The sequence below is a fragment of the Pseudorca crassidens genome, chromosome X (genome assembly GCF_039906515.1).
Source record: "Pseudorca crassidens isolate mPseCra1 chromosome X, mPseCra1.hap1, whole genome shotgun sequence".
NCBI lineage: Eukaryota > Metazoa > Chordata > Mammalia > Artiodactyla > Delphinidae > Pseudorca > Pseudorca crassidens.
Window position 1 is genome coordinate 133036828 of NC_090317.1, and position 23712 is coordinate 133060539.

The following is a 23712-nucleotide window of genomic DNA, read 5'->3' on the forward strand; positions in this document are numbered from 1 at the left end:
ATCATTCAATGGATGGCCGGTAGGTGGCAGCAATGCTGCATAATTAATGGCAAAGATGGCCTGGGAGTGCAAAATAATGAAATATACACACACACACCGCAAAAAAGCCCCCCTTCCTTATAGAAGGGCAATGACCTTCTCATTTTTAGAGACACAAACTAGGTGGCTTAAAACAATGCCATCATCAAAAAATCTACAAACAATAAACGCTGGAGAGGGTGTGGAGAAAAGGGAACCCTCCTGCACTGTGGGTAGGAATGTCAACTGGTGCAGCCAGTGTGGAGAACAGGATGGACGTTCCTCAAAATACTAACAGTAGAGCTACCATATGACCCAGCAAGCCCACTCCTGGGCATAAACCCAGAGCAAACCATAATTAGAAAAGACACATGCACCCGTATGTTCACTGCAGCACTGTTTACAGTAGCCAGGACATGGAAGCAACCTAAATGTCCATCAACAGAGGAATGGATAAAGAAGATGTGGCACATATATACAATGGAATATTACTCAGGCATAAAAAAGAATGAAATAGTGCCATTTGCAGAGACATGGATGGACCTAGAGACTGTCATACAGAGTGAAGTAAGTCAGAAAAAGAGAATCAAATATCGTGTAATATCGCTTCTGTGTGGACTCTAGAAAGATGATACAGATGAACTTATTTGCAAAGCAGAAACAGAGACACAGATGTAGAGAACAAACTTATGGTTACCGGGGGGGAGGGAAGGTGGGGTGGGATGAATTGGGAGATTGGAATGGACATACATACACTACTATATATAAAATAGATAACTAATGAGAACCTACTGTAGAGCACAGGGAACTCTACTCAGTGCTCTGTGGTGACCTAAACGGGAAGGGAGTCCAAAAAAGAGGGGATATATGGATACGTAGAGTTGATTCACTTAGCTGTACAGCAGAAACTCACGCAACATTGTAAAGCAACGACACACTAAAAGAAATTAGTTTTAAAAAACGGACACAAGAATTGTGCTCTGGTGCTGCTGAACAGGAACAGTATACCGTACAGTGCTTAGGGCTGCACCTGGCAAAAGAATCAACCTTCAGGAAGTGTGAAAAGCAAAACAAAAAAAAAACAATGCAGACTGATGACGTTAACAGTTCTGGAGGTCAGACGTCCATGCTGGGTCTCACTGGGCAGCTGTCCTTGGCAAGGCTGAGTTCCTTCTGGAGGTTCTAGCCAATGGCCCATTTCTTCGCCTCTTCCAGCTCATAGAGGCACCTGTGGCTCCCGTACACCTTCAAAGCCAGAAGCTCACATCTTCCCATCGCTCCCCGTCTCACTCCTGCTTCTCTCCCATCTCATCAAGCTTCCTTTCGCCTCCCTCTTAGGAGAACCCTCGTGACGACACTGTGTCCTCCCCGGATAAGCCAGGACCACGTCCCCACGTCAAGGTCCTTAACTCAATGCCGCCTGCAAAGACCCCGTTTCCATATAAGGCAGCATTTCCAGCTTCCAGGGATTAGATGCAGCTGTCATTGGCTTTACTGTGACGTGCAATTTTGCCATTTTCTCTAAAGAAACTCAGGAGGCCCTAATACCACAGAGCAAACTGAAGACAGGTTCCTCCCGTCCCCCCAGCCCCTCCCCGGGACCCCGGGGAGTATCCTCTCTGCTTCATCTCGCGGGGGAACCAGCGTCTGTGTCCCCATCGCACCGGTGCGAAGAGCACATACTTACATCTTCCACAGGGCATGCGTCAGGCGAAGCGGGGGTCTCCTCCACCACCACCATGGTGCTCTCAGGCCAAGGCTGGCGGGGCCCCTCCGCCCAATTGGTACAGGGCTCCCCGGAGCGGGGCACAGCATTTGCACACGACCCCTCAGCAGTGGGCGCTGAACTTGAACAAGGCACCCCAGCGCCCCCGAGGTGAGCCTGCAAGAAAAGGTATTCACAGTTAGCAAGGTCCTCCTGACATCTTTGCCAATCTCCCGCTGCCCATCCCCTCCCCTGTGTGGCCAGTGGTCCCCAGTGCCGACATCCGCGTTCACATTACTGCTCCAGGTAGGAAGGACCCCCAGGCACAGGGTCTCCACGTTTTACTCTTAGAACCACCTGACTTGGTCTTATTTTCCTTCCTAGCCAACCCAGTACCTCGCATACTGCTTTGCAGAAAAGAACAGCAACTTCCTATCAAGAATCTGAATAAACTCCTACTCATTCGTGTCGCATGGTCAGAGAAAGCTTTAGTTCTCTTGAAAAGCAGCACCCAGGTGCACCAAACAGAAACCATAGTAAAAACGCTAAAATGTGAACTCGTTTCAAGATCCCAACGCAAGCATCTGCGGACACTGCACTCCGTTGTACCGATACATGCACTAGTCAAAAACTGACCAGGAAATAAAATTTCCTGGGACCTTATTTTAAAAGGTCTTTGGGGCTTCCCTGGTGGCGCAGTGGTTGAGAGTCCGCCTGCCGATGCAGGGGACACGGGTTCGTGCCCCGGTCCGGGAAGATCCCACATGCCGCGGAGCGGCTGGGCCCGTGAGCCATGGCCGCTGAGCCTGCGCGTCCGGAGCCTGTGCCCCGCAACGGGAGAGGCCACAACAGTGAGAGGCCCGCGTACCGCAAAAAAAAAAAAATAAATAAATAAATAAAATAAAAAATAAAAGGTCTTTGGCAAGGCAGGTGCCTCCCTGTTAAGTCCACTGCAGGGGGACTTCCCTGGTGGTCCAGTGGGTAAGATTCCGCGCTCACAACGAAGGGGGCCCAGCTTCGATCCCTGGTCGGGGAACTAGATCCTGCATGCATGCCACAACTAAGAAGTCCGAGTGCCACAACTAAAGATCCCACAGGCCACAACTAAGACCAGTTGCAGCCAAAAAAAAAAAAAAAAAATTCACTGCAGAAACTCTACTATGGACAGCATGTAGGGTTACAGTTATAAAAAATCAAATGGGGCTTCCCTGGTGGCGCAGTGGTTAAGAATCCGCCTGCCAATGCAGTGAACATGGGTTCGAGCCCTGGTCCGGGAAGATCCCACATGCCGCGGAGCAACCAAGCCCGTGCGCCACAACTACTGAGCCTGCGCTCTACAGCCCGCGAGCCACAACTACTGAAGCCCGTGCGCCTAGAGCCCGTGCTCCGCAGCCAGAGAAGCCACCGCAATGAGAAGCCCGCGCACCGCAACAAAGAGTAGCCCCTGCTCGCCACAACTAGAGAAAGCTTGCACACAGCAATGAAGACCCAACGCAGCCGAAAATAAAAATAAAATAAATTTAAAAAAAAAAGAAACCACCTCCGAATGCTACTTCCATCGAGGAGGGAAAGTGGAAAACGCCCCCTCCAATGACATTTGTAATCAATCATCTTTAGCCACTTAATCTGTGAGGGGCTCTTTCTCTGATGAAGGCGGCTAATTTAAATAATGATTTTTATGCATCAGCCCTGTTAAATCACAGCAGCAATTCTGCTCATGAAACATTTACGGTTTTACACCAAAAAAAAAAAAAAATGTTGCCTGCCTCTTTCAGCATCCTCCTGCATTAGATATAGGCTGTAGACGCAGAAGGAAAACTAGCACAAGACCTAAAGTTGGGCTGGCCATTAACTTCCAACTATGGTCTTTCTTTCTTGCGACGAAATGACGTATCTTTCCTTGCCCGAGCCCTTCCTGGGGTGTATCAACATTATTTACTACCTTCTAATTCCATCCTTTTTTAATGAACATGTCTATAAACACTGAACTTTTAAAAAACCTTATTTCTTTCATTAATGTAGGCCTTGACAGATTTTTTTAAAATATGTAACTTGGTGAGGGCTTCCCTGGCGGTCCAGCGGTTAGGACTCTGCACTTTCACTGCTGAGGGGGTGGGTTCAATCCCTGGTCAGGGAACTAAGGTCCTGTAAGCCAAAAAAAAAAAAGAATTTGGAATAAAAAGTGACATTTTAAAAAGAAATAAATAAAAATATAACTTGACAATTGCTTAAGATATCCTAAATCTGTCTTTCCTGAAACATAAAAAATGAGAAGAGGGACTTCCCTGCGGGCACAGAGGTTAAGAATCCACCTGCTAACGCAGGGGACACGGGTTCGACCCGTGGTCTGGGAAGAGCCCACATGCCACGGAGCAACTAAGCCCGTGCGCCACAACTACTGAGCCTGTGCTCTAGAGCCCGCGAGCCACAACTGCTTAACCCGCACACCTAGAGCCTGTGCACCGCAACAAGAGAAGCCACCGCAATGAGAAGCTCGTGCACCACAGCGAAGAGTAGCCCCCACTCGCCGCAACTAGAGAAAGCCCGCGTGTAGCAACGAAGACCCAACGCAGCCAAAAATAAATAACTTAATTAATTTTTAAAAAAGAATAAAACCACTTATAAAAAAAAATGAGAAGAGACTCCAAAAAAAGAGGGAGGAACGTGTATTTGAAGAAAACCCACAGGTGTGGATCACGGAGAGTTTATCCCCGGTCTGAACTCTTGGATGTCAAGGGTATTGTGTGCTTACTGTGTGTCCTGGAGATGTCTGTTCGTCCTCGTGCAGGATATTTTCATAAAGAGGCAGAATGCTGCGGTGGTAAATCCCCCACCAGAGGTTAAGGAAGGACGTCTGATGCTGGCTGACAGACCCAGAGCCCTCCTCCAAGACGGAGCCCGTCTGGGGATTGTACTTGTAGTTCCAAGGCTTCGTGGACCCCAAAAAGTGGACCACCTTCGCGCTCGAGCCGAATCTGAGGAGGAAACACAAAGCATCCGGCCTTCCTCTTGGAAGTGACCACACACAGAGAGCCTGTGACAAGCACAGGACTCATCACAGACAGCGGGACGTAAAGATGCATCTCAACGAGTTATGGACGATCCTGTCATTAACGACCGCCTAGACTTGCGGTAAAAATAACTGCTTCATCAATCCACGTTTGCAGCCTTTCATTTTCCACAGACCAAGAAACATGATCATAACTCACTTGGGATGTTCCCCAAAACGGGAAGAAGAAATCAGGAGTCTTTTAGAAAGATGGGCAGTACCGTAGCCCAAATCATCTTATCCTGAAAACGATAAAAACTTTAAAAAGTTGATTTTATAGTAGATAACGCAAGCTGCAGACCAGGAAACTGGCTTCTTGTACAAGATGGTGAAGTTTACCCTCTCGACCTTTTTTTTTTTCATTATCACCACTCTCACCAACCTCGAAACTTTTTAAACAATTTTTTCTTAATTGCTTTCCTATGACATTTTAATATCATATTTGCCTTGTATATCTACATTCTGTAGGTACAGCCGTGCTTTTTACATTAAAAAGGATATGATGGCTTTACACCCCACAAACCAGTGTCTGCCTCCTTGGGGGCAGTGCAGCCCCTATTAAAAAAGCACGCTCAAAATCTTCTCAGATTTCCCATTTTCACTTATAACAATGTCCCCTAGAGCAGAGGATCTCACACATTTGGTTCTAGGACCTCTTGACATTCTTACAAATCACAGAGGAACAAAAAATGTTTGTTCACGTGGATTCCATCTGTCCATATTCACCGCAACAGAAGTTAAAACTGAGAAATTAGAAAACCCGTGTACCAACTCATTAAAAAACCGTGGGCCCATTATATGTTAACGTAACTTTTATATTTTTTCATAAAGTGTAACTATAACTATATATTACTATATACCTTTTAAATGTGTAAAAAGTGACATCTTTCATATCTCTTCATAAACTATAACTATATATATATTTTTAAAATGCGTAAAATGCCACATCTTTCGTATCTTTTCATAAAATATAACTCTCTATATAACTATATTTTTAAAAATTTGTAAAACGAGTGACACTGCCTATTTTACGAGGAGACGGTTGGTTTCTCATATCTGCACCTGCATTCAGTACAATGCTTTTTTATCACATCATGTCATGGCGTTTCTGTAAAATCCCACTGTCCAATTATGAGAAAACAAGAGTGAAAAGATGAAAATGACATGTTAAAATTAAGTTTTTAAAAGTCGCTTTGACTTCAAAGACCCTTGAGAGAGGGGCGGGGAACCCCTGGGGGTTCCCTGGGCAACACTTTGGGAACCACTCTCATTAAGCCTAGCTGCCTTGATGACCTATCATGTAAAGCAATAAATAAGCGAGCAGAAGGATGATCTGGTTTTTTTTTTTTTTTCCTTCAAAATGCCAAAAGGTGATATTAGATTCTGAGAGAGGATGGTGGACCAGGTATAGAAGAATTGGGTTTGGCACGAAACTCACTGTTTGAAAGCAGGGCTGTAGGTGTAGGCCGTGTTGCTACTCAAGTTATAAATGAATGGCAAGTGTTTCTGGATGTCTGCTGTGGACCAGTTGCTGAAGAAACTGTTCAACAAGCCTTGGTCTGCCCCTAGAGAGTAAACAAACAGCCAAAGAAGTTAATAAAGAATGGTACAGTGCACCGAGAGAATGCAAGACATGTTTGAAGACATCATGGAAAGACACGGGTATCCCAGAGCACAAATTACATTTCCTCTCTCAACCCACTAAAACATGGTCGTTGTCTCAAAAGTGACGGATAACCCACTCCATTCACTTAAAAAGTGCATAGTCTCGGGACTTCCTGGGTGGTCCAGCAGTAAAGAATCTGCCTTCCAATGCAGGGGATGCAGGTATGATCCCTGTCCGGGAACCAAGATCCCACATGCCATGGGGCAACTAAGCCCACGCGCTACAACTACTGAGCTCGCACACCTCAACGAGAGAGCCCATGTGCTGCAAACTACAGAGCTCATGTGCTCTGGACCCCGCACACCACAATTAGAGACAGGAAAAAAAAAACACAAACGCCACAACTAGAGAGAAGCCCGCATGCCACAAAGAAGAATCCACAGCTCAACCAAAGATCCTGCGTGCCACAACTAAGACCCAAAGCAGCCAAACAAAGAAAATAAAATGAAATAAAAATAAAAAGTGCATAGTCTCTCCAGAATTCTCCACCGATGGTGCAAACAATTAATAATAAAATCGCACACGGTCTCCAAAATTCTCCACCCCTCCCCAGGGAATTCTATCTGGTATTGACAATCGCTGTTCCCATCAATTTTGCCAACTTTGTTACCTCGTCCTTACCTAGAAGGAATTTTTCTTTTCTTTTTTCTATCAATGTTTATTATTATGTCTTTATTGAGGTATAGCTGCTGTACAATAGTATGTAAGTTACAGGTGTATAATACAGTGATCACAATCTTTTAGACATTATACTCCATTTATAAACATTATAAAATCTTGGCTCTGTTCCCAGTGTTGTACAATATGTCCCTGTAGCTTATTTTATACCTAATAGTTTGTACCTCTTAATCCCCTATCCCTATTCTGCCCCCCATCACCACTGATAAACACTCATTTGTTCTCTGTATTTATGAGTCTGCTTCTTTTCTGTTACATTCACTAGTTTGTTGTATTTTTTAGATCCACATATAAGTGATACCATACAGCATACAGCATTTGTTTTTCTCTGTCTGACTTGTTTCATTTAGCATCATGCCCTCCAAGTCCATCCACGCTGCTGCAAATGGCAATATTTCATTCTTTTTCATGGCTGAGTAATATTCCATTGTGTATATGCCACATCTCTTTTATCTACTCATCTGTGGACACTGATGTTGCTTCAATAGCTTGACTACTGTAAATAGTGTTGCTATGAACACTGGGGTGCACGTGTCTTTACAAATTAGCGTTTCTGGGTTTTTTTTGGATATATGCCCAGAAGTGGAATTGCTAGATCATATGGCAGTTCTCGTTTTAGTTTTTTGAGGAAACTCCATCCCGTTTTCCACAGTGGCTGCACCAACCTACATTCCAATTTTTCAATAGTCTACCATTTTCCTTCCCATTACAAAAATTCTAGTATTTTTCCCATGTACTAACGCCTGTTCAGGCAACTGTCTGGTTCCAGTTCATTCTCCCCTTTATTCTATATCGGGGTTGGCCAACGAAGGCTTGCACCCATTTTTGTAAATAAAGTTTTATTGGAACACATCCACGCTCATTTAAGTCCTGTCAATGGCTGATTTCACCCTACAACGACAGGGATGAATATCTGTCACAGAGACGATACGCCCCACGATGCTGAAAACATTAATCACCTGGTCCTTTTTTATTTTGGCTGCGCCGTGAGGTCTGCGGGATCGTAGTTCCCCAACCAGGGATGGAACCCGTGCCCCCTGAAGTGGAAGTGCGGAGTTCTAACCACTGGACCGCCAGGGAAGTCGCCTATAGGGCCCTTTAGAGAAAGGTTGTCCACACATCCTATGTGATCAGGACTGAGGAGTTCTCCCTTCTACCCATCGAAGATATTGTCAACGGTCCTCTCTACTGTGTACTTACTTACTTATATCTTCATCTCCTCCTGCACTTGTTCTTCAATCCCCAACTTTAACTTGCCGCTCACAGACACGGGGTGGTGGGGCCTATAGCTGTCGGTGGGGCAGAGGGATGTGTTCAGGCCCCTCTCTCTCCCACAAATGTCCAGCTGCCGTTCACCTACCGTCAAAGCTGCCGTGGTCCGTGGCGTGCCGCAGCAAGAGGCCATGCGTCTCCAGGGAAGGTTGGAAGACAAACACCCCGCTATTGAAGCAATCCGGCCATCCGGGATCCGGGGCCGCAGAAAGCTCTCTCCTACTGAACAGCTCATCGATATTGGACAGCACCTGGAGCAACAGAGCGTGGGGGACCCGTACGATCTCACAGGGAAGAACCAATCTGACTCCATATTAGACCTGTTTCTCTTAGTTTAACCTTTGTATTCTACTGCTTTTGCTGCAAGTTAATCACCAAAGGGATGTTGCCCATAAGCTTAAACAATACATAATGGCCCATCTCCGGGAACCCTGCCTCCGGTGCAGTGAGTGTTAAGCTAAAATACCTCTCTTGCGCTCACAGGAAACCCTCATCAGGCCAACCTGTGAAAGGCTGCAAGAAGGAAGATATTCTGACCAGTAGCAGGACTTCAGCCCCTCCCCTTTTAGCATAAAAGCAGCTTGAATTCTAACTCAGGGAAGATGGGTCTTTGGGACACGAGTCCACCATCTTCCCGGTCTGCTGGCTTTCCGAATAAAGTCATTATTCCTTGCTCCAACACCTCGTCTCTCAATTTACTGGCCTGTCTCGTGTGGTGAGCAGTACAAGCTTGGACTCAGTAACAGCGACGCTTCTCTTAACCTCGGGGGCACTAGTGAGAAATGCAACAGGAACTTCACAATGGGCCCGACAACGTTCAGTGATGGGAAACTTATACCCAATTTTTTGACTGACTCTCTTATTTTTTTAATTTTTTTTGCAGTACGCGGGCCTCTCACTGTTGCGGCCTCTCCCGTTGTGGAGCACAGGCTCCGTACACACAGGCCCAGCAGCCATGGCTCACGGGCCCAGCCACTCTGCGGCACGTGGGATCTTCCCAGACCAGGGCACGAAGCCGCATCCCCTGCATCGGCAGGCGGACTCCCATCCACTGAGCCACCAGGGGAGCCCCTGACTCTCTTCTTTTAGACTTATATTCAAAAGAGAAGAGTGTGTGTGTAAGATTGCTCCCTGGTTTACTTCAAGGGTTTGAAGTAACACCGTCACTGAAATGCACTTATCACTTCAAGGTTCTTAAGATCCTCCATGAAATGCTCTTAATTGTATATATTCTCTTTCCTCTAGCAAATGTGACCTACAAGACTGGAAATCCATAAACAGAGAGGTCTGCAAGTCAATATCATATAATCCACTGTCTTCGAGAGCTTGACCACCAACAGCAGTTCTCTCCAACACCTACCGGCTTTCTGAACTGTGCTGTTTGGGAAAGAAATTACTCTGATTACGCACTTATTATTTTCCTCTCCACCCCCGTTTTCCTACAGAGCTGCTTTTGCACAACCAAGACAAGCTCGCATGTATCTCTGACACTCCAACCTCATTTTACATTTCGACTCTCCAATGGCTGTTCACGAACGTGCCCATCCTGGGCTCCTACACCAACGGCAACTACCCCAAATGACAATGGGGGATACCACAGCTTCAGAAGCCAGGTGTACCAGTCCCTACAGGACTCTCTAATTTACAATCAAGAAAGAATACTTCTCTAATATTTTACCCTGTGTAGATAAAATAATGTGATTACAAACCCCTCCTCGGGAAGGAACATGCCTTCAAGCATCCCAGTATACTCAGCAGGGTCCACTGCAGTAGGTGTGTTCTATCTGATGTTGATCGACTAAACGATGTTGGTGATAGTGATGGACGTTACCTGGTGGGGACCCACCGGCACGAGCTAGCAGCTTGCTTAAGGAGGGAGCAGCATGGTCTTTGTCGGGGGTTCCTCAACAGGTGGAGGGTCTGGTCCTTGCCCTCCCTTGTACTCACCAGGGTATCTGCATCCAGGAAGACGCACTTGCTATAATGGGTGAGTGTCCAACAGTGAAGCTTGGTGAGGGTGACTCCGAGCTCAGGTCTCTTCAGAAAGGCCAGGTGGATGTAGTCTACACTGTCTATCAGGTTCACCTCGATGACCTCATCAAACACCCTCGAGAGGATCACCCTGGAAAAGACATGCCAAATCCCAGGAGAACAGCCCACCTTCTAACATGAGACATGCTGTCCCTTGCTGCTGCAGTCTTCATACCAGGCTTTACTTTCCCCATGTGGGTCTCGTGGCTTTGCCCACGTTCCATTCATGCTTAAAACTTAGGCAAACGTGAAAAGCAAGACATATTAAACTGTCTTAACACAGACTGATTCGGGTCATCTCTTAGGAAGGTACTTTCTCTTTCCAAAGTGCATGGGCAGTGAGAAGGGAAGGCTGAGTAGGTAGAAACCAACAGAAGCTCTCCATCAGTTTTTACTTTACATATTCAAAACCTACATCGCTCATTGCATACAAGTTTTGAGACTCAAATTTTGAAAGAATGTACATTTCATCAAAATGAAATGTGCCTCTGTTCCATTAAAAATTTTTTTTGCTTAAATTCTACTTCATCATTGCCTGGAATATCTTTGCGATGACAGAAAATTAAGAAGGTGCTAGAAAAAGGATAGGGGCATGTCGAAAGGATACAGTAAGTCAGTCAGGAGGAGGTCCCAGGAGCCAAAGCTGACGCAATTTGGGCAAGAAAACAAAAACAAACCTAGGGCTTCCCTGGTGGCGCAGTGGTTGAGAGTCCGCCTGCCGATGCAGGGGACACGGGTTCGTGCCCCGGTCCGGGAAGATCCCACGTGCCGCGGAGCGGCTGGGCCCGTGAGCCATGGCCGCTGAGCCTGCGCGTCCGGAGCCTGTGCCCCGCAATGGGAGAGGCCACAGCAGTGAGAGGCCCGCGTACCGCAAAAACAACAACAACAAAACCTAAAGTATAAAATGAATATTCACGGATCCACACTGATATCACAAGTGAATACATAAGTAAATGGGGTAAAAGGGGTAGCTCTTCCTCCCAGAAGAATTCCAAGTAATAAACGTAGAAGGAATGATGGAAAGAGAAAAATCACCATTAGATGAACATCACAGTGGTAAGTGTTGCAGACAAAATTCACGGATGAACCCTAAAAGCAATGAGTAAAGGTTTTGAGGAGAAACAGCATGTTTTCATAGTCTAAAAGTACCTCTCCCAAGATATTTATCAATTACAAAGACAAAAATAATGATTTTACAGTAGAGATACCCCAAAGGAGACCAAGGTTAATGTCACCAGTACCAAGACATCACACACTCCGTAATATCATGCACTGAAAAAGGTACTTTCTTCTTTGTAATTCTTTCCTACTTTTCATTGCTTGGTTTCGATTTTTTTCTCTCCCTTGTGTTTTTTGTTTATACCCTTTCTAGTCCTCTGGTGGCTGCCACCCTTAAACCCTCAACGCATCTATTTAACCTTACTATTTCCTATCAAATGTAACAACAGTTATCATCTATAACTTCGCCCCAGACAAGACAGGAATATTAGCGTACGTTCACCTGTCTCCCTCCTCTTTTAACCCCCAACCACCTCCCATGGGGACTGTTAATTCCAGGTAATTATTCACCAATACATTCCCAATTAACTCTCAATATTACTCGTTTATTTGTTTTGCACAGCTTCTTACATTCTATTTCTTCTTTCTTGGATTCACATTTCATTGTGCTTGAGTATATCCTCAAGTAATTTTTTCTCAAAGGTCGTTGAGGGGTAAAACGGCTCAGCTTCTGCATATTTGAAACATCTTGATTTTGCTTTCAAACTGCATTTAGCTGAATACAGACATTTCATTTCAAAATTAGGTAGTCTAAGAGCTTTGAGGCATCAGCTGTCTCAACCAGGCTGAGACCTGAAATGCCTTTAGTACTTTTTCTTCTTTCTTCGTGCTCTGAAATGGTACCTTCTGTATCATCAACACTTGGGTTTCCTTCATTCATTCTGCTCAGTGCTCAGGGAACACCCACAATCTAAAATCCTTCCTCAGAGCTGAAGTAGTTCCTTGAATCCCTTCTCTCCACTCCTGTCCTTTCTGAAACTCCCAGTCTTGACAGATGCTGGAGCTTCTGAGTCTATCTTTTCTATTCCTTAGTAGCTTTTCCACTTCTACTCTACATTTGTGCTTTCACGTTGCACAGTATTCAAAGTAACTTTCTAAGAAAATACCACGCCATCACCAATTTCCTCCTGCTTTTTACCCAGTTATTTATGGCATTTATGGCATCCTCAAGATTGTATAAAGAGGGAGGTAGAGGGCCAAGAAATGTCATTCTACGTTACTACAAGTAGCACCTATGTCCTTATAGGCTTTTGTTCAGCTCTCCTTGCCTCCTTAACTTAAATTCCTGGAGGGAGAATTAAGTTTCAAGAATGCAATTTGTGTGAACCTACAAGCACATGCTACTGGGTCCCCTTCCCTGCAGAAAGACTCCCCCAGCCATGGATGTACCACACAGCCTGGAGGAATGGCAGTCTCTTGAACACCGCCCCCTGGTCATTTGGAGTCACAGGTCACTGTTTATGTCCTACTGCCCTGACTGCATCACAGAGCACCGTTCCTCAACCCTACCAACGACCGCAAAATACATAACTGGTTCTACAACAGTGCAACTAGGTCTGCCTCAGTGAGCCTTTCCCAGTCTTTCTGTGACACTGTCCCTGAATATTTTACAGTTCATCATGAGTAGACTGAAAGACTGAAAAAACGTGCTGACAGCTTTGGACAGCTGAGGAGATAGGAATCTAGCAGAGAACAGACATGTCTGTTTTTTTTTTGCTTTATCAGTTCTATGTAACTGTTCCACGCACACCATGATTCAGGAGATGATGATGGGACCACAAAGAGGTCCCCCCAAGGATGCGTGGCTACCCCCAGGGTCACCGTTCCCAACGCTGGTTCCACTGCAGCCCTTGGTCTGACTCTGAAGACCCAGCGGCCCGGGCACAGGGAAACGTCCGCTGCACACAAATGTATTTTCTTCTCTTTTCTTTCTCTTTGGGGCCTGCAGGAATCATCTTAGACAAGAAGAAATACACCTCGAGCATCCATTCATCTGAAACACTATTGGGAGAATGGGTGACGGCCAATTTGGTTAAAGACTAATGACAACACTTAATGTCAATGACTGAGGTCTGTGCACGCCCCCCCTCCCAAAACACCGACGTTTAAAAACACATTTGCCAGCCTGACGCGTCATACGTATCACTGAGCTGTTTGATGTGACAGGACTTCAATGTCTGTGAAGACAGAGTACGTATCCCTTGGTCATGCCGTCTACCCTGGTTGTATCCATCCATCCATCTCTGCTTATCAATTGGAAGAGTTCTTTCATTATTCTATGGACAACACCCTCTCCTCGTTATAAATTTTGTAAATGGGCTCCCTAATTGGCTTGTTTTACCTTTTACGTTTACACAAATACATTTGACAAACAGCAGTTCTGGTACCCTTTGTTTTGTGTAATTAAAAATGGCAGGCACGTGAAGCAGTCAACTATGTCAGTATCTGGAGACGTTTTTCGTTATCACAAAGGCAAGGAGGGTTGGCGCGGGGGGGGGGGGGGGGCGGTGCTCCTGGCACCTGGTGGGTGGAGACCAGGGAGGCTGCTACACACCCCACAGGGCACAGGACGCCCCGCATCCAAGGGTCATCCAGCCCCAGATGTCAGTCATGCCAAGATCTCGACTTCTAAGATTTTCTTACACTTTAAATTTTACCTTTATCTTCAAAATCTACCTGGAAATCATGTGGGTATGTGTTCAACTTTTATATAAAAGGATCACATCATTGCCTTTCTCTGATACAGCGATGTGATGAATTACAATGATAGATTTTTTTTCTTTTTTTTTTTTTTGCGGTACACAGGCCTCTCACTGCTGTGGCCTCTCCCGTTGCGGAGCACAGGCTCCGGACGCGCAGGCTCAGTGGCCATGGCTCACGGGCCCAGCCGCTCCGCAGCATGTGGGATCCTCCCGGACCAGCGCACGAACCCGCGTCCCCTGCATCGGCAGGCGGACTCTCAACCACTGCACCACCAGGGAAGCCCAATGATAGATTTTTATACAATGAACTATCCTTGCTTTCTTACAGCAAGCATCATTTCTTTCTTTTTTTGTCTTCTTTATTTTATCGAAGTACAGTTGATTTACAATGTTGTGTTAGTTTCTGCTGTATAGCAGTGACACAGTTATACATACGTATACATTCTTTTTCATATTCTTTTCCATGACGGTTCATCACAGGATACTGAATATAGTTCCCTGTTCTATACAGTAGGACCCGGTTGTTTATCCAGCATCATTTATTTCTCTACTCCAGGCCTAGAGTTGCCTTGTTGATAATCTGTACTGGGGGGCTTTTCTCATCTATATGGAAACACAATCAAATCTGTAAATCAAGTTTCCGTATCAAGGTTAGCACAGTGTCTTAAAATAAAGGAACACATTGATTTTTTTCCCCCTAGGCTCTCACATAGTTCTTTTTGCATGGAAATTAATTTATTGTGCCCAGTTTTACAGAACATCCCTTACAATTGCCCAGGCCCAGGTCCTTCCCCCAGATAAGCCTTTGATAACATCCTCCATTTCTCCCACCGTTACTGGTCCGCAGAAGGGCTTCACTTCTTCTGGTGTCATGTGGACCATCTGAATTTCCCTAGAAGGATCAAGTATTTCCTACTTTCAATTTTATCAGCAAAGTGTTCCACGTAGTATTTAAGTTTAAAATTTAAGTCGCATCCAGCCACTGTGGAAAACAGTGTGGAGGTTCCTTACAAAACTAAAAACAGAGCTACCTTATGATCCAGCAATCCCACTCCTGGGCATATATCCGGAAAAAACTCTAATTCAAAAAGAAACATGCACCCCCCCCAATGTTCACAGCAGCACTGCTCACAGCAGTCAAGACGTGGAAGTTACCTAAATGTCCATCGACAGATGAATGGATAAAGAAGATGTGGTACATGTATACAATGGAATATTACTCAGCCATAACAAAGGATGAAAGGATGCCATTTGCAGCAACATGGATGGACCTAGAGATGGTCACACTAAGTGAAGTATGTCAGAGAAAGACATATAACATACGATAGCATTTGTACGTGGAATCTAAAATATGATACAAATGAACTTATTTACAAAACAGAAACAGACTCACAGACATGGAGAACAAACTTATGGTTACCAAAGAAGAAAGGGGGGAGGGATAAATTGGGAATTGGGGATTAAGAGATACACACTACTATATATAAAATAGATCACCAACAAGGACCTACTGTAGAGCACAGGGAACTCTACTCAATATCCTGTAATAACCTATAAGGGAAAACAATCTGAAAAAGAATATATACGTATGTACATATAACTGAATCACTTTCCTGTACACCTGAAAATAATACAACATTGTAATTCAACTATATTTCAATAAAAACGTAAAAAAAAAAATCTTTAACTTAGCTTAGGACAGTTGCTTCTCAAAGTTGCCCTCTCCCCCCACAAAATAACTGGCATCTGAATTTCCGTAGTTGAGACAAGACACGGTACCCACACAGCGTGTTGTCTACAAGGATTCTGAAGTTGGCCACACCCCTGGCAGAGCCTCCTCCTTTAATAACGACCGGAGGGCAATGTGCAAGTGTCTGAGGCCCCCCAGGACAGCCGGTGGTCCGGGCCCACGAACCATGGCTGGGACCTGCGTCTTCAGGAGGAAGGACCAGGTGTGTGTCTGAGTCTTACCTGAGCAGGTTGGACACCTGAGGGGTGATCAGCACCACCAGCCTCCTGGTGGCCCTGTGGTCCCGCAATGATTGCCCCAGCACCAGGGCCCCCTGGCAGTAGATGTCATTGGTAGCCAGCGTGACAAACGCTTGGTCAGACACTGTGGACACAGACAAAAACAACAGGGTTATGTTTTCGACGGGTCTCATGGGATGGCGGGGCTGAGGGTCACCTCCAATTCTCTCAAGCTTCGCAACTCTAACTCAATAACTGTTCGCTGTTCTAAGATACGCATCAAGGACATTTCACATGCATCCTTTTGTTTCAAAATAAAGCAAAACAATTCTTCTTCAAAACAAGAAAAAGAAAAAAAACACACAGGAAAAGAGGAAACCCTAAACACGAGTGAGACAAAGCCAAGAGGAGCATCATTAAAATTCCCTGGTTCAGATTAACAGATACAAACTACTGTATATAAAATAAACATGAGGTCCTACTTGTATTGCACAGGGAACCATATTCATTATCTTGTAATAACCTATCAGGGAAACGAGTCGAAATAATATAGATATATACGTATAACTGAATCACTTTGCTGTACACCTGAAATCAACACAACGTTGTAAATCGTCCAGACTTCAATTTAAAAAAACCTTCCTGGTGCTGCCACACGGCAAATGGGCATAGCTCAGACCCCTTATGTGATTCTGCATTCAAGTCTCAAAAACTCACCCAAAATAGGTGGGTCTTGGGCGAACACAAAGCAACAGGTGGAAACAGAGCTTTGGAGTTTCTGAGTCACCGTGAGGACTCCCACCCAGCTCAAAAGAACTGGGCTCTCAGAAGGAATGGCCAAAGCCATTAATTAAATTCCACACAACGCACTTGTTGGAAAGACTTCAACTCAAGGATATATGAGGCCGAGGAGATGGGAGAAGGGAAAATATATTGTCTCATTAACCAAAAGGCCCTCAGTTTCCTAATGTCTCCGCAGCAGAGGCAGAAACTCAGACGGCCAATCCGATTTATGGCAGTTTTGAATCTAAGTGGGAACTCGTGACATTGACTTTAACGGGGACTTTGAAGCAGTGTGAGTCTGGGACCCCCAGGAGCTGGTTGCCAGGATAAAAACAAAGGGATCCAGAAATCCAGGCCTTGGCTCCCCTGCTGTCGACAGAAATTAAAATTCACAGCCCACGGCTGGAACACACAGAGCTCAGTTCTCAAAGACCAGACGGTCTTCCCCTCCAGCCACCGCACGGCCCAAAGATACCATCACGCCAAACAGAACACCAGGACCCAAGCTTCTGGAGCCGGTTTTCCTGCAGCTGGCATCGTACCCTTGACATTCCACTGGGGTAAACGCCCAAGTGTGCCTGTTCCAACAGCTCCTGTCTACACATTATCCTGTATTAAGAGGGAATGAGAATTCCTGGCATTTCCACTGCGGGCTGAGTATCAACGACAGCAGACCTCAGAACTCAAGTCTGCAGCCCAAAAGATATCTGTCTAGATGCCCACCCATCCAGCCATTTTTCTACCCATCTATCATCCAACGTCTGTCTATCCAACTGTTTATCATTCACCTATCACCCTTCTATTTCTCTATATCTATCACCTATCTCTACCTACAGACAGAGCCACATCATCTGGGAGGTCTCTGGGGTGGCTGAGGCATGGGGCAGGTGGGCTACAGTGGGACCAGGCAGCAGCGACGGGCAACTGTCCAGAGCTTCCGATTCTCGGGGAGGAGACAGACAGGGCTGGGTCTGCAGAGTAGGTTTTACGGAACTACTGGACTCTCCCTTTGCTAGGGGGAGGGATTATGGCTTCTGCTAACAGGATGACAAGACAGCCCCAGTGGAGAGAAGACCCCCTTTCTCCAGCGACCCCAAGACTCAACGTCACGTTCTAGGTCAAAGACACATGACTCCAAAGGCCAGCCCCCAGGGGCCGGGGCATGATGGTGCAAAATTATGGCTGGATAAGATCTCCATCTCAAGTGCAAAGGCAGACCAGTGGACGTCAATGTCACAAAGGCTGAAAACTTCATGGACAAGTCTGCAGATTCCAACACCACCTTACCTCTAAGAAACTCCCATCTGTCAGGTTTGGGCACGGCATCAAAAAAACACGGCACAATTATCCAAGCCTCCTGCATTGAAAGGCTTTGTTTCCACCAGGCAGGGCGCTGGGGAGGGGACTTTTGGCATGCGTGCAGGGTGGGAAAACAGAAATAGAACGGGTGGCTGTCCTCCAGCCCCAGGTTGGGGGGAAAAAAGAACGCCGCAAAACCGAGTTCATCCTGAAGACGGCGGTGGCTGACAGTTTTATAACAGGTCTGGGAGAAATGTTTACTTCTCTTCCTCGCCTTCCTCTACCCCACCCCCCTTACAACCCACCCCCGGACCCTCCCCCGAAATAACATCCCGACTTCCTCCTCTGCCCCTCCTCTTATACTCAATGGTGTTTTTTGTTCCCTGCAAAGTGCTGAACACCCAGATGGGCTCTTTCTAGCACATTCCGTGGCCGATGTGTCCGAACGACCCTCCTGAATGCTACCATTATATTGACCCCAGCGGGTTGGCAGAAAATGTGTTTTTCACTCTGCAGAGCTCCAAACCGCCGCCTGGAACACACAGACTTTTCTGCTTCTCTGCAAGAATCTGACAGCACACCGCAGCACACGGCAGGATATCTGCCTTTTCTGCCCCAACAATTCTCCTCTCTAAGGCACAGAGGAGGTACAGAAGCATGGAAACCGCTCCCTGAATTACCAAATCGCTCCTCTGAATAAAAAGTAACCAGATTTTTTTTTTTCTTTTTCTGAAAAATGCGCTCATGCATGTTCAGGCCCGGACTGGTGCAAGCACGGGGTGTCTTCATGATAAAAACGGGACGGGCACCTTTCCCATGGGTGGAGGTTATGTTTCATCACCACATTTCTTGGGAGCTTTTTTTTTTTTTTTTGGCCATGTCGCAGCATGTGGGATCTTAGTTCTCCCACCAGGTATGGAACCCGTGTCCCCTGCATTGGAAGCACGGAGTCCCAACCACTGGATCCTCAGGGAACTTCTCCATTATCACGTTTCTACGCTTTGGAAGTCTACTGTCCAAATCGGATGTCCACTCCAGACCCAAGAGAAGGCAGACAGGACCGAATTGCAGCCCTGGGGGGCCAGGGCTCGCCGAAGTCCCAGCATCTGGCCACGGTCGGCCTGCTGCCCCGCTGCGGGATTAACCCTGGATCTTTACCGGAATAACCAGTTCTGCCTCCAGTCTGACCTCGAGGGGCGAGGCTGGGGGAGGGGAACCACAGGCTCTGTCTTCCCAGAGCCATAGGGGCACGAACTCCCACGGGTCTCCGCGTCCGTGAGACGCCCACGCGTTTCCACGCTGGCCAACAAACCAGCCCATTTAATCTCCAAGGGCTACTTTTATACAGAAGGAAAATTACCAAATCTCAGCGCCCCCTGACCATACTAAACCTCGCCCGCCTCCCAGCTGCTGAGACCCCCATCTGCACCTGCCCCAGGGACACCAAGCTCTCCAGCCCCGGGGGTCACTGGGAAGGCGCACCGTGGGAGCTGAGGGGTTGGGGGCGACGTTGCGCGCGCAAAGCGGGGGGTGCCCCCAGCGCGGGCCAATCTGAGCCGCGCCAGGAGAGCAGGGAGGCTGAGCACGAGGGGTCTTCCCGACTCACCCGGCATGGTCTGAGGCCCAGCGCGCCGTGGGCACCGGGCGGCCAAGTGCGCCTGGGCGCGGGGGCGGCCTCGAGCCGGGCCTGGCGGAGGCGTCGTCTCTAGGCGACCCGCGCGGAGCTCCGGGCCTGCGGAGACAGCTCGGCATTCCAGACAGACCCCCGGGGCTGCAGCACCGCCCTACAGCCCCTCCCCCGGGTCAGCCCCTCCCCACCCCGGTCTCCCCATATTCCCTCTGCGCTCCGGGGCTGCCTCTGCCCACACCCCCGTCGTCCCCCGGCCCCTGCCCGCCCGGGTGTCCCCAGCGACCTCGCCGCGCCCCGGGCAGCCTGTGTCCCAGGCTGGCCCGGCGCCCCTCGCCCCGCAGAATACTCTTCGCCCCGCGACCACCACTGCGCCCCCCACCCGCGCCCTTCCTCAGCGCTCGGGCAGCTCGCGCGCCCCCAGGCCCCCCGAGCGCCCAGGCCGCCTCCGCGCCCCTCCCCAGGCCCAGCACCTCCACTGCGCCCCCGAAGCTTCCGCCTGGCGCCGGCGCCTCCCCCGCCCCCCGGCCTTCCGCACCCCTGCGCCCCGCCCCGCTCCTCCCCCGCGCTCGGGCAGCTGCAGCGCCAAGTCCCCGCCGCGCCCAGGCCGCCTCCGCGCCGCCCGGCCCCTGCGCCCCGGCCCCTGCGGCGCTCCGGCAGCCTCTGCCCGGGCCGGCGCCCCTGCCCTGCGCCCACCACGCGTCCCCGGCGCCCCAGCGCCTCGGCCCGGCCTGCTGGGCTGCGCTCCGGAAGCCCGCCCCCGCCCCCGCTCTGCAGCCCCGGGCGCTGGTCCACGCGACCGCCGCAGCCCCGCGCCAGGCCGGCGCCGCCTCGTGCCCGGCCCCTGGCGCCCCGGAAGGAGAGCCGGAGGGGGCAGCGGCCGCCGGGCATCCTCGCCCCGCCCCGGCCCCCCGACCCCTCCCCGCCCAATCCAGGAGTCTGAGGCGTCTCCGCTCGGACATCTCACCTTTAACCGGCCAGCCCCAAAGTAAACGTTTGCAGTGGCCTCCCGGGCCGGGCCCAAGGCCGGCGCGCTGCCCGGGCAGAGGCCACGCTGGAAACGTGATCTTACTGAACGAACGCTCAGTGAGCAAAGGAAAGGGGCATGCAAGCGTGCACGGTGCGTGTACGCAGGAGAGAGTAACTGAAAATCAATGAGTGAGTGATGGAGTGATGGGCACCTCGGCTGCTGAATACGTGCGTCAGGGAGGGAGAGAATTATGAGTGAATGAATGGAGTAGATAAACGAGGGAATACATTTATGAATGAATGCACGCATGAGTGAGTGAATTAATGAACGTGTGAATGCAGGAGTGGACGAATGGAATGAATGAATGCACGTGTGAGTGCATGCCCGCATGAGTGGATGAGTCGCCATCTGAACCCTGTGAGCCACGGCGGGTTGTAGAGAAGGAGAGAGGCGTGGGCCAGATGCTGTCCTCAGGGAGGGTGCAGCCACTGGCTGGGGCCATAGGAGCGCGTAAGCACCAGGGGCCCGAGAAACCAGGCGGTATCTCAGGAATTCTCCCACCTGCTGGACCTTGCCCATCCAGCGCGTTGTCATGTCCTGCGGGATCAAGGGTCCAGGGAACACGGATCGACAGAAGGAATGGACATTCCTGAGTAACGGGGCTTCCTGCTCTGAAAATGTCACCTGGGGGGGTGGGTGGAAGGCGTCCCGGGAGGGGGGTCATCTCTCCACTACACCAACTATAGCCCCAGCAGGCCTCACCCCCCGCCCCCCCGCCCCGTGTTGCTTCTCCACCGTCTGTGCAAACGTCCACATAGTTTTAACAAAGGCAAAGGAGTTCTTCCCACGCGGATGTCCTGATCTCGGGGAACCCGCCCCCTCAGGGTTCCACACTTCACACTTTGGGAACCGGTACAATTTAAGCTCAAGAAGTGACAGAAAAAATCTTAAGAGAGGACATAGCCGATGCTAAACCTCGTCAGCGATCGACGCAGTAAGGCGTGCATGTCACCCAGCGCCCAGCAGACTGGGATCTCTGTCTGGGCTTTTTGCTGGAGTTCATGCCCCATGGGGAACAGGGGGCTTTGCAGGCGTAAAAGCCATCGGGGCTCACTTGCCTTGGAATAAGAAGGGGATTCCCCGGGCCATGTGGGGAGACAGATGAGGCAAGAGCCCAGAGCCTCAGGGCATCTGTCCACAGACACAGCACCGTGGATGGATAGCCATCGGCCTCGAGGGACAGATGCCGCAGGTGTTTTCAGCACCTGCTGGGCTCAGAGCTATCTCAGAAATCGCGTCCAGGTGACAGAGCTGGGCCAGGCCGGCTGGAAAACGCTAGGGCAGGACCCCACCTCATCACGCTGTCTGCAGAATGCAGATCTCGTATGCGATGAAAGTGTGGCTGATGTCGCTAAGCAGGAAAAGGGCACGGACCCCTCTGCCCGCCCCCTGGGCACTATGTGCACGTACTTATTATCGGGGTGCTGCAAGATGTCTGCGGGACTTACTGAGCCTCTGGAAGTCTCCCTGAAATCCCTGCAGCTTCTGAACCATTGGTGGAAGCATCAGGATATGAGTAACAACCAGGGGAAGACTCTTCCTGCAGTCAGTGCTGGTTTGGGTTTGGTTTTGTTTTTTTCCTTAACCATTTTTTAAAATTGAAGTATAGTTAATTTACAATGTTGTGTTACTTTCTAGTATACAGCAAAGTGATTCAGTTACATGTATATTCTTTTCAAAATTCTTTTCCATTATAGAAAAGAATCTATTGCTTTTTAATAAAAGATTAATACAAAGAATCTACTTCCATTTATTTTCCATCTTGTTCTAACAAGATACTGAACATAGTTCCTTGTGCTATACAGCAGGTCCTTGTTTATCTGTTCTGTGTACAGTAGTTTGTACCTGTTACTCCCGTACTCCTAATTTATCCCTCCCCCATCCCTTTCCCCTTTGGTAACCCTAAGTCTGTTTTCTACACCTGTGACTGTTTCTGTCTTGTACACGAGTTCATTTGTATCATTTTTGTAGATTCCACATGTAAGTGACATCAAATGATATTTGTCTTTCTCTTACTTAATATGACAGTGCTGGGTTTCTGTCCCCTGCCAGCCAACCTGAAAGAGGCTCAGGTGCTTCTGACGCAGCCGGACAGTCTCAGGAAGGGTCCGTTCTGAGCCCTGAGGTCTCCTCAGCCCCCAGCGGCCCCCTGGCTTCCAGAGGAAGGGGACGGGTTCCCAGCCTCTGTGCTTGTCTGACTGTTGTCTCCAGTGTTTGCCAAGTGTCCCCACTCACCCGTGCCACAGGGTCATTCCCTTTGGTCCCATTCTGGCCTCTTTCTGCCCCAGGGGTGCAGTGCTCCTGTGTGACACTGGGGATATGGGGAAAAGGACCCGCCAGAGCGTTCCGACAACAAGAGGTCCCCTTTGAAACGTCCCAGACAGCGTCTGCGTCCTTCAGTCCACATTGCGGGGTGGTGAGATTCTAAAATTTTCCCTTTGCCCTGGGTTAGAAGTTACCTGCCAGCAGGATTTCCACCTCAGGACCAGGGACGTTCAGAAGTGGGTGACTCTCGGATGTGGGGTGTCCTGTGCACTGGGGTTGTGCAGCAGCATCCCTGGTACCCACACCCCACAAAGCGACTCCACACATCACCAACTGTGCCCCTGGGGAGAGAGCCATGCAGGGTTTCAAACTACAATCACAGATAGATCATGATAGACAGACAGATAGATAAATCATAGACAGATAGAGATACATAGATGACAGATCTAGCAGGTAAATGATAATAGAATTATAATAGATAATAGATAGGTAGATGATAGACCCAAAGATAGATAGATAGCAAAGACCAAAGTCCTTGCTGTCATGGGCGCGTCCTGTGC

General features: G+C 48.5%; 1 protein-coding gene across 2 annotated transcripts in view; it reads right to left on the reverse strand.

Annotated features, from left to right (window-relative positions):
* LOC137217198 (glycogenin-2-like) overlaps positions 1–23524 on the reverse strand; it is a 35601-nt gene extending 12077 nt beyond the window's left edge. Inside the window, exons 1-7 of one of the 2 annotated variants that reach the window (XM_067723785.1) lie at positions 23347–23524; positions 16152–16293; positions 10336–10510; positions 8477–8639; positions 6211–6337; positions 4476–4698; positions 1706–1900 (exon numbers count right to left, since the gene is read on the reverse strand). In XM_067723785.1, the coding sequence (XP_067579886.1) occupies positions 1706–1900; positions 4476–4698; positions 6211–6337; positions 8477–8639; positions 10336–10510; positions 16152–16293; positions 23347–23509 (1188 nt within the window). In that variant the 5' untranslated portion in view covers positions 23510–23524. Of the gene's footprint in view, positions 1–1705; positions 1901–4475; positions 4699–6210; positions 6338–8476; positions 8640–10335; positions 10511–16151; positions 16294–19836; positions 20033–23346 lie in introns of those variants that run through there. The other variant, XM_067723786.1, reaches the window with a different exon arrangement.
* Between the last annotated feature and the right edge of the window lie 188 nt (positions 23525–23712).